The sequence below is a fragment of the Aedes albopictus genome, chromosome 3 (genome assembly GCF_035046485.1).
Source record: "Aedes albopictus strain Foshan chromosome 3, AalbF5, whole genome shotgun sequence".
Classification (NCBI taxonomy): Eukaryota; Metazoa; Arthropoda; class Insecta; order Diptera; family Culicidae; genus Aedes; species Aedes albopictus.
In genome coordinates this window covers 20898284-20909506 of record NC_085138.1, presented here as the reverse complement: position 1 = coordinate 20909506, position 11223 = coordinate 20898284, and the positions used below count along the sequence as shown (strand labels likewise).

The window sequence follows — 11223 nt, the reverse complement described above, 5'->3', positions numbered from 1 at the left end:
CCTTCACTTCTTTCGATGACCATCCACGCACTACAAGTCATCCTTTAGCTGTTAGTACACAGGGTCAAATATTTGTTCAAAAAGAAACCAATGCTCAAACATCCTGTTTGACTGGATCGAATTTTCATTAGTATCAAACTGATGTTGTTTTTTGAGTTCTTTTCTTGTCAAATATTTAACCCTGTGTACTTCAGGCCTTTGGAATCAAAAGTTATTGAGAGTAGGCTCTCGAACGACGGATATCACCGGTGGAAAAGACTTGAGTTCATAATAAACAATAGAGCATGAGCATGAGCATAGATGACCGCACAATAGGGCAAAAGCTGTTTACTTTTCCATTGAATGCTTCCAGTTGGCGCCAGCAGTAAAAAATGCATACAAGAACTTTTATAGCATCTAGTTTCTAGCGCTGACAGCCCGGTGGCGACACCATCACTTGTATTCGTATGTGCTACTCTCGGTTATCAACTTTCTCAAATTTTCACCTCAAGCTCACGGAAGCATGGTAGTCAAGAACTGTCAAATCGTATGGAAAAATCGCGAAAAACGTTGATTGTTAGAAAATGGGATGGTTTTGTGAAAATTTAGTAAATTGAAATCAAGAATGGTTTGAAAATGCAACGTTTTGTGTTTACTTCATGTTCCGGAACAGTTTCTTTGATTTGATTTTACTACCACACAAAAAAGAGCCATCTGTGATATTTTCAGCTTGGAATGTCGATCTATTCGTAGTTGCTACTCCGTGATTGACCAGAGCAATCGAAATTGCACAGGGAACCAATGAATAGGGCTTGGGACTAGCTTACTATTCTCAATGTACACAGTTCGAGAGCTCTCAACTTTAATAAGGTCAATAACGGCGCCGGCCACGTCCTTACGGTCATCGAGGATGGGAGGGAATGTTAGGAAGACAAACGTAGTTATAAAGACCGCGAATCGCTGCATCTCCACGTTTGTCTCAGGAAGGAATTTTTTGTTAGTAGGGTAAGGTACATTGTCAGTCCGGGAGTCACCTATGGTTGGTGATAAGATTTGACAATGGATCAGTATACACAAACCGCCGTTAACGACCACTTTTCGACGCAAAAACTAACCAAAAAGAAAATTCTATCGCGCGTCTCCACTCCACTAGGGAGCAGAAACCTTTAGTCTATTCCACACAGGAATATACACTGAACGCGACTCACTTGTCGGCGCCCGGATTTTTTTTTTTCTCGACCGGCGAGCCCGAACTAACACTTTTCACTCTTTTGTGTAAATGCAAAAAAATGAAAGAAAATATTTATTATCAACTTAAAGTGTATTGAGAACTAGCGCCGACGGGAAGCGAAAAAAATCGGAACCGACTCGACCCACGACGCGTCCACCGCACACTTAATTCAACCGCGTCGATTTTATTCTTTCTCGAGTTGAGTTCACAATAAACAATAGGGTTAATAAACTATAGAGGACGAATGTCGCTGGCGTAACCACCGCAACATCTCTTGCTGGCGGAGATAGGGAGGTAAAATTTTCACTCTTCGAAAAATGTTCAACTCGCTGTAACTTTTTGAAAAGGCCATCAAATATTCTCAAATTTTTACTGTAAGTTCATCAACTAGTTGTGTATCAGTGGTCCAAATTTGGAAAAGATCGGGCTATTCTTCACGAAGATATAAAGATTCTTGTAAAGGATATAATTATTCGATAGTCAAGTTTGAGCTGTTATATCTCCGGATTCAATGAACTGATTGCAATGAAATTTTGACCATTCATGACTTATATGATGAACTCTTAAAAACGTTTAACTTAACTTGAAATTTTTAACAAGCGAAAAAGTTATTACTATTTCATTTATTTCACGATTTTTTAGTAAATTCATCAATTTCTAATATGCATCCCATTACTTTCTCAATTTATTAGTGGCTATGTTGTAACTTTCCTTCAAAACACATTTATATGTAAGTCATTTAGAGGGAAATTAATTGAACTATAATTTGCATCTTGGATTTTTAAACAATGTTGAAGTTTTGAATAATTTGGTGTTTTATTAGAAAAATAATCTAATCGTTACAATTTTCTTCCGTGTTAAGAATTTTAAGTTAAGTCGAAGGTTTTTCATAGCTCATTATACAAGTCATGATTGGTCAAAATTTCATTGCATTCGGTTCATTGAATCCGGAGATATAACAGCTCAAAGTTGGCTATCGGATAATGTTACCTTTTTCTAGAATCTTTATAACTCCGTGGACAATGGTCCGATCTTTTCCAAAATTGGACTACTGATACACAACTAGTTGCTGAACTTACAGTAAAAATTTGAGAATATATGATGCACTTTTCGAAAAGTTACAGCGAGTTGAACATTTTTTGAAAAGTGAAAATTTTACCTGTCCCAGTTATTTTGAGTATCCCCTGTAAGTGTCAAAGCGAAAAAGTATGCAGTTTGACAGATAGATACCCGGCATGTTTCCGAACGAGAACAAAGGGAACAGCAGCGACATTCGTTCTCTACACGGAGAGACGAAACTACCCAAAAGTGAGTTTTTTCCACCCAACTTCGGGGTTGCGTGCGTCAAGCCAATTTTGAGTTGATGGAATCGATGTTTTTGTTGGGTTGTTCCCGCTTGCTTCCATGTGAAAAAAATACCTAATTTTAAGTTTTTTCCACCCAACCGAAATTTTGACTAGGTTGTATTCACTCAAATTTGAGTACTGTGCTAGAAACTCAGTGTTGGCTTGACGCACGGAACTGCAAAAGTTGGGTTGTTTCTCTCTTCACTCTCTGACAACAATAGAAAGAGCGCATGAAAAGGGAGATGAAAAAGAACTCAAAATTGAGTTTAAAAGTACCTAATTTTGAGTTTTTCAGTTTCTCCGTGTATAGTTTATTAACTCTACTCAATAAACGTTTGAGCCCAGTTTCGTGTTCGAAAGGAAACACTCAAGAAATTTCTTGATCGATTCCTGGTAGAAACTTTCTATAGAGACTGCCATTGGAATTGTCATATCTTTGCATCCGCGTACTGCAATTGAAGAAAACCAGTTTTTTGGGCGATTCAGGCAAGGAATTTCCCATGCATCAAAAGATAGCAGCTGAGCAATTTCTTCTGAAAGACAAAGGATAAATGTGAACGAGGACAAGTGAATCTTGAGTACCGTCCATCGGAAGAGATAACGGCTGACGCGTTAACCATTGGAGGGACAAAGTCCCGACAACTGATGGGACGGTTTGGGCTGGCTGAAGAAACTCATTCAGGAGTTCTCTAGATTGTTTTTCTTTCAATTCCTCCAGAGATATCTCAAGGAGTTCTTCCAAAGATTTTTACAGTATTTTTTTTCAGGGATGCCTCAGAAACTTTTCTAAAAGTTTTATTCAAGAATAGAACCATTATCTTTGGCAGAAATTTCTGCAGGAATTTTGACAGACATTTTTTAGAGATTTTTTCAGAAATTTCTCTAAGGATTTCTGCAGAAATATCTTATGCATTTTTTTTCTTGAAATTACTTTCAAAGTTCCTCAAGAAGATTCTTATGATTTTTTTTTCTAGGAATTTGGGATGTTTCTTAAGGAGTTTCTCCAGGTACTTTTCCAGGAATATTTGTCCAGGAATCGCTTCAGAAAATTAACAAGAATTTCTTGTAGGAATCTCCAAAGTTATAACTTGCTATAGCAAGGAGTTTTTTTTTTGAAGAAATGATTTCTTCAGACATTTATCTAGAGATTTCTTTAGAATTTCCTTCACGGATTCTTTCAAGGATTCTTCCAGGCATTTTTGAATTGTTGGCAATATCTGAAACAATTCCTACATGACTCTTTGAAGAAATCCCAAAAGATATTTCTAACGTAGCCAAAGGAGCGATTTCTTTCGTGTAGGAATTTCTGCAGGAATTCCAGAATTCATGGAGGAACGCTTAAAAGAATCTGTAGGATTTTTTCAAAAAAATTTTTCTATGAATTTCTGCAAAACTCGATGAAAGAACTGTTGAAGAAATCGCGCACTTAAATTCCTGAAGATACTGCTTAAACTATGAAGAAGTTTCTGAAGATATTTTTGAAAGAATCTCTAACGGAATCTCTGAAGAATTCTGCAGTAAAAAAAAATCTGTATAAACCTCAGGAAGTACTTTCGAATGAATCTCTAGAAGAATAACTAAAAAAACCTGGGAAATTTTCAGGAAATTTTTAAAGAAATTCCAGCACGCAGATTTGAAAAACTTTCTAGAGAAATTCCTCTGAAAAAAACTCGGGCGGAGATCCTAGAAAAGTTTATTAAGTTATTCTTTTAAAAAATCCTGAATAAATCCTCGAATAAAATTCCTTAAAGGGTTTGTGGAAGATCTCCTAAAAAATCCGTGGAAGTGATTCCGGAGGAATTCTGACATGTTTCTGATGGAATTCTCGTAGGAAAACTTGAAAAAAAAATCAGCTAGATACGCTTCTGGAGTTTCCAATTAGCCTAGTGGATCGCCAATCCGGAGACTGCGGGTTCGATTCCTGTTCCGGTGGGGAAACTTTCTCGACTCCCTGGGTATAGTGTGTCATTGTACTTGCCTCCAGTGATGGAATTACTCTCATCATGAAGCAATTCGCGAGTGTAAAGCTAACACAAGGCTTACTCACGATTCCGAGAGTAAACTGTTTGTGAGTTTATTCGCACCCGCCTGCTTCGTGATTAAGAGGTGCGGGAAGTGCATTTTATTGTGGTTATAATGGCAAATCGAGTGATTATCCAACATAAACTAATGATTTATGCTTGATTGTTCCTGAAAAGCAGCACTGCCAGTCGTTAAAATGCGTTTTTCGTCAAAATGCAAAAAACTCACGAAGCTTCGCGAATCACATGCGAGTGCTTGCCAGCTTCGTTTACTCACGAATAAAGAAGTGCGAGTATTCTCGGGCCCCTGTTGTTCACGAGTATGTTTATTTTGGTTTGTGTCTGCTCAGCTACAATCTTCATCATTTTCCATCTCTGCTTGCCTCACAAAGTGACCCCAAACTTTTGGCTGATACATCATATTCAGTGGCGTCTCGTAACCTCACTTTTTACCTGTTCAACGACCCTAAAAATTGCATTTGCGGAGAATTCAGGATCAGAATCAAATTGAAAATGGGTGGAAACGGCTATTATCGGAATTTTCTACAAATTACAAGCCAATTTATTGTGAGAAATCAAGAATTTGCATTCGTTGAACAGGTAGATTTGAGGTTAGGGAATCGCCACTTTCGCTATGATTCATTTTGAGGGGTGACCCCAAACTTTTGGTCGATGACATCAAAGATTAATTTACTAAATAACTTTTTTTCTAGTTTTTTTAGTTAAGTTCTGTAAAAAGCGATTGAAAGCTAATAGAAAATGGGTTATATTACCGCTCTCATTTTAAAATTTGGTCGACCCAATTTCCAGCGACACTGCCGTAAGTTTATATTCAGTTTTTAGAAAATTTGGCAACTTTGGGTTAAGTTTACATACAAAATTTTTTGAAAAAGATTCTTTTAAATCATGTTCAAAGTTTCTTTGACTTATTATCTTTTGAATGACCCCTAGGGTTTTGAAATCGGACGCAAATTGGCGAAGATATGGGCCTAAAAATATGACATGCTTTTGAGGGGGTGACCCCAAACTTTTGATCGGGAGTGTATGATAAATAATATTTTGCATAATCTCTTGCTGTTACAGTTTACACCGGGAAAAATTTCTAATCAGTGACTGAGCTGATCTTTCTCAGAAATCGAAAAATCCCTTGTTTTCATACTCAGTTTCGGGTAAAAGTGGAACAACCAATTGACAATGGGTTGTCCCCACCAGGGTGCGAGGCCGCCATGTTTAAGAATCCAACATCTTGTATGTAAACATTTGTGTATCCACAAAGGATTTCATTGTGGATACACGATAGATGTTGGCTCCTGTCAGATGCATTAGGTGGGATTAGGGTTGCCACATACGTGGTTGTCCCACTTTTAACTGAAACTGAGTAAGAAAACAAAGGATTTTTCGATTTCTGAGTCAGACCAACTCAGTCACTGAGTAGAAATTTTTCACGGTGTAGGGCAAGTCATGCCTCTCCGTCATGTGAAGAATTGGGTTGTTTAGTGAATAAAATAGTGCTATTTTCTATAGCCTAATCGAAAGAGCTCATTTTTCTGAGTATAACGTGATTGGATTCCAATTCCTTTGTTTTGATGGTTAAAATAACAAAACAGTTTTAATTTTCGTGGATAAGGCAATCCATGACGACTTTTTGCGATGGGGGTGACAGCCAAAAGTGTAAACACAGTGTGAGTACAACTTAACAAAGTTTCGTCAAGTGTCGTTGGTGCTTAACAAATTCCTTTGTGTTCAACTGTCACCCTGATCAGGGCCTGTCCATAAACTACGTAGACTCATAGGGGGGGGAGGGGGGAGTCTGGCCAAAGTCTACGCTCCATACAAATTTCAAAAATTTTGTATGGACAAAAGTCTACGAGGGGGGAGGGGGGGTCTGAGACTAGGGGCAAGATACTGTGCAAACGAGAGCAACTCTGAGAATTTCTGAGTAACTCTTTCTGTCGATGATCGACGAAATTTGTTGAAAGACATCCCCAAAACTGCAATTTTCATTCAGCACACGCAACACTTTGCAGTTTGACATTGGTGCCAGATCACACTTTGGCATAAATGGGAGAAATTCTGAGGAACTGTGAGGAATTCTGAGCAACACCTCGAACACAGATTTGCTCTCGTTAGATCTGTCCTGCCCCTAGGTCTGAGATGGCCCAAAAAAAGTCTACGTAGTTTATGGACAGCGCCTCATCGGATGTCAAAAATATATGGTAAACAAAAAAAAATCAGCTGATCGCATCTGTCTTTTGGATTGCCTTATAGAATGACAGTTCAATCGATAAAGTGACAGTTCGACCCGAACAAAAAAAAATCCCCATGCAAACTTTAAATGAATTTTAAAAATAGTTCCCAGTCTCCAAAAATTATGAAATTTTGGATTTCGACTAATTTTTCGGGCGAAGAATCCGATTATGAAATAATCCTGATTCCTCTAAAGAACCCAATTCCAATTAGAAAATGTTTCGTCTCTCTCATTAGTCCCTTTAGTCGAAATCATCAACCATCAATCTTTGTTTACACATTTCCGCTACATGCAGAATCAATGATCAATGATCAAAACAAAAATCAGCTGTTATTAAATCAATCTGTCGAAATAGGAAATCTGTCTCGATTCTTGTCGACCGCAACACAAAGTTCGAATTTCAATCCTCAAATCCGTGTCCAGAACCGCACCCGACTCCCGATGGAAACGCCCCACCACCCGATGGACTCGCTCCAGCTGCTCCCGAGTGGCGATCCGTGCCGGTTGTGCTTGAAAAAATGCGAACAATCGTACGGGCTGTACGTCAACTCGCCAGACGGGATGGTGCGCGAGCTGGCCCGCAAGATTCTGGACTGCATCGCGCTGGAAATCACCGACAACGAGCCGGAGGTTTTCTCGAAGTTGGTTTGCAGCGACTGCATCTACAAGCTGGACTACTTCCACGAGTTTCGCGAGAATTGCCGCAAGTGTCAGGCGTTTTTCAGCGGTAGGTAGTGCGGAGATTCATCCGGAATCCGTGTCCTGATTCTTCGATGAAAGTTGCAACCATGCTAGTCCTCTATATTACCATCAATAGTTAATAGGGCAGATATTTGAAAGATCTTTCGATGTACCGGTGATCAGCAAAATTATTCAGATTTCAACTCCGGCATCTTGATTGATTTGGCTGATAATAGGTTCCTGCATTTTACATGTTTCAGCTCCAGATTTACAGTATTTTTGAACAATAAACTCAATTACCTTGTTAATTATGCAGCTTTGAAAATAAATCGAGACAATTCACGAATCGTTTTAGATAGGTTTTTAGACGAACTTGGTCACTGCCGAATATGACAGCTGAAAAATTGCAGGCCTACTGTGTTCGCCAATGACTTCAAGAGCTATTGGTTCGATAGGGCGATCCAATGTTGCGCAGTTCAATAAGGTGTCACAGCGGACAAGCAACGATCCTGTCATCACCGTATCCTGTGTATTTCAGAAATGCTCATGTTCTGCCAGGCGGAAGCGGCCATTGAGCGCCAGCAGGAAGAGCAACGGCAACAGCACGCCGTTCATGACGTGCACCAACAACATCAACAGATTCTGCCAGAGATCAGCTTCCAGGGGCACGATTTCATGTTGGATGGGAACACCAACAAAGAATACGAGTACATCATCCAAAGTCTGGAGAAGGAGGACATTTCCTTTTCCGCCAATGTGGAGGCTCTGAAGGTGAGGTTTTCACATTTGGATGAACAACTCATCTGATTCGTACCATTTCAGCTGAAACAGGAACTGGAGATTTCGATACAGCAAAATCAACAACAGGACGAGGAAGAGTACATTCCCATGGTGGAGCCGTCCGTTCCGGACGGGGTAATGCCCAGTGAGGAAACGTGCTTCAACAATCTGGAAGCGATAGTGGAATCCATTGCCCAGCAGAACGCATCCGTGGGGTATGCGATCGCCGAAAATGTCCCGGACGACGATCTGGACTATGACGACTTCGTAGGGATCGAAACGGTGGATGACAATAGAGATGCTGTAAGTATTATGAATTTCATACAGTCATTTGTTTGAGTGTAGAGTGATTCCCTATCACGGACGTCAACATCGAAAATAACTTTTGGTTTTTGTGGGTCTCATAGTCTATTTCAGAGATTCAAATTCAGCAAATAGCCGAAGAACCGCCACTGAAGTATGAACCCTCGGACGAAATTGTTCCCCTTCCATTGGCGTCAGATGAGCCACCTGTCAAGGCTGAACCAATAGAACCAGTTGAACCAATCCCAATCCCAGTTGAAGAACCACCTCCCTTGCCGCAAGCCCCCAACGATCGGACCTGTGATATTTGCGGGAAAGTTTGCACAACCCGCACAAAGCTAAAGATCCATCGCAATACGCACCTGAACGTGACTCCGTTCGCCTGCCAATTCGAAGGTTGCCCCAAGGCATTCAAATCGAAGAAAGGCCTGGACGAGCACATGGCCAACCATACGGGAAACTTCGCGCTCTCCTGTAACATCTGCGGCAAAGGCTTCCTGAAGCAGAGCAACCTGACCAGTCACCTGAGGACGCACTCCGACGAGAAAACGTTCCGGTGTACCATTTGCAAGCAGGCCACCTTCAAGACCAAGGCCAAACTGCTCGATCACCGGAATCGGCACCTGGGCCTGAAGCCGTTCGAGTGCGGCCAATGCGGCAAGCAGTTCACCAACCAGTATCTGCTGCAGCAGCACAAACTCGTGGCGCACACGGGAGTTCGGTTTCCTTGTCCGGAGTGCGATAAGACGTTCACCAGCGGCAGTTATTTGAAGGTACGTTGTCGTTCTTGATCAGAATATCGCTTAGGGTCAGGAGATGTTATGCAAATGTTTGACGAATGACACAGAACTTGATCTGAACTGCCAGACAGTTTTGATGACCTAGAATATCCCAATTAGGTTTCTAAGATTTCACAAGCAGAGCAAGTTTCTATGCCTAAGACGGCTAGGTTGCAACTGTAGACTTCAATTCTAAACATTTTGAATAACGTAGAAGTTCTCAAAAGTATCTTGAAGTGTAACCAGCATACCAGTTCAATTTCAGAAGATTCGCAGTAGAGTGCACTACACATATTGTAACTTGGTATAGCAAACCTATCTACTATTACAACTGTAGACTTCAAGTTCTGAGCTTCAGAGCAGTTTGGACGACCTAGAACATCCCAGATTATACCATAATGTGTGATCATCCTTTGAACAATCAAAACAGCTACAGTTCTCAATGCAGATCTTATCTGCTGGATACCTTGGATGTAACATCTCTGCTTTGCCCCTTTCACAGGTCCACCAGCGGATCCACCGTAACGATCGGCCGTTCGTGTGCGAGGTGTGCAACCGGGGTCACGTGACCCGGCGCGATCTGGAGGTGCACATGACGCTGCACACCGGAGAGAAACGGTTCGTTTGTGACGTCTGCGGCAAGGACTTTGCCCGGTTGATTGCGTTGTCCTTCCACCGGAAGATTCACGAGGCGCGGAGGGGGAAAACTGAAGGGATAGCTGATGACGGTGGCCAGGCGGGACTGGAGGATGCGCTGGCCGCGAGTTGACGTTGAATGAAATGGTTGGATGTTGCGGGAAGTCAATGAAAGAGTTGTGGTTTAGAATTTTTACTGTTGAAGAAATCCTCGGAGTTTTGTCTACGGGTAGCTCATTCTCCACAAACGCCGGAATGTCAAGAGAATGTCTCTCGTAGACTTCGAAAGAATATCTCACGTAGACTTCGAAAGAATATCTTGGAGACTTCGAGTGAGTGTTTCTCGGAGAATTAGGGAATGTTTCTCTGAGACTTCGAGAGAATGACTTTCGGAGACTTCGAGAGAACGTCTCTCAGAGACTTCGAGAGAATATGTCTCGGAGACTTCGAGGGAATGTCTCTCGGAGACTTCGAGGGAATGTCTCTCGGAGACTTCGAGGGAATGTCTCTCGGAGACTTCGAGAGCATGTCTTGCGGAGAGTTCAAAAGAATTTGTCTCGGAGATTTCGAGAGAATGTCCCTCGGAGACTTCGAGACAATGTCTCTCGGAGACTTCGAGAGAATGTCTCTCGGAGACTTCGAAAGAATGTCTCTCGGAGACTTCGAGAGAATGTCTCTCGGAGACTTCGAGAGAATGTCTCTCGGAGACTTCGAGAGAATGTCTCTCGGAGACTTCGAGAGAATGTCTCTCGGAGACCTCGAGAGAATGTCTCTCGGAGACTTCGAGAGAATGTCTCTCGGAGACTTCGAGAGAATGTCTCTCGAAGACTTCGAAAGAATGTCTCTCGGAGACTTCGATAAAATTTCTCTCGGAGACTTCGAGAAAATTTCTCTAGAAGACTTCGAGAAAATTTCTCTCGGAGACTTCGAGAAAACGTCTCTCGGAGACTTCGTGCTAATATTTCTCAGATACTTCTGGAGAATGTCTCTCGGAGTCTTCGGGACATTGTCTCTCGGAGACTTCGTGAGAATGTCTCTCGGAGACTTCGAGAGAATGTCTCTCGGAGACTTCGAGAGAACGTCTCTCAGAGATTTCGAGAGAACGTCTCTCATAGACTTCGAGAGAATGTCTCTCAGAGACTTTGAGAGGACGTCTCTCTCGGATACTTCGAGTGAACGTCTCTCGGAAGCTTTGAGAGAACGGCTCTCGTAGGCTTCG

The 11223-nt window shown here is 41.5% G+C and overlaps 1 protein-coding gene across 1 annotated transcript; it reads left to right on the top strand.

Moving 5' to 3' along the window:
- The first annotated feature begins 7101 nt into the window (after positions 1 to 7101).
- On the top strand, positions 7102 to 10196 carry LOC115262121 (zinc finger and SCAN domain-containing protein 5B). Its single transcript, XM_029864170.2, has 5 exons — positions 7102 to 7552; positions 8045 to 8277; positions 8329 to 8589; positions 8694 to 9362; positions 9871 to 10196. The coding sequence occupies exons 1-5, from the start codon at positions 7126 to 7128 to the stop codon at positions 10135 to 10137; spliced, it is 1857 nt and encodes a 618-aa protein (XP_029720030.2). The 5' UTR covers positions 7102 to 7125; the 3' UTR covers positions 10138 to 10196.
- Positions 10197 to 11223: the final 1027 nt, after the last annotated feature.

Coding starts and splice junctions, on each gene's coding strand:
- LOC115262121 (XM_029864170.2), top strand. CDS start 7,126: ATGATCAATGATCAAAACAAAAATCAGCTGTTATTAAATCAATCTGTC. Junction 7,553..8,044: donor GTGTCAGGCGTTTTTCAGCG/GTAGGTAGTGCG, acceptor TGTGTATTTCAG/AAATGCTCATGTTCTGCCAG. Junction 8,590..8,693: donor TGGATGACAATAGAGATGCT/GTAAGTATTATG, acceptor TGGGTCTCATAG/TCTATTTCAGAGATTCAAAT.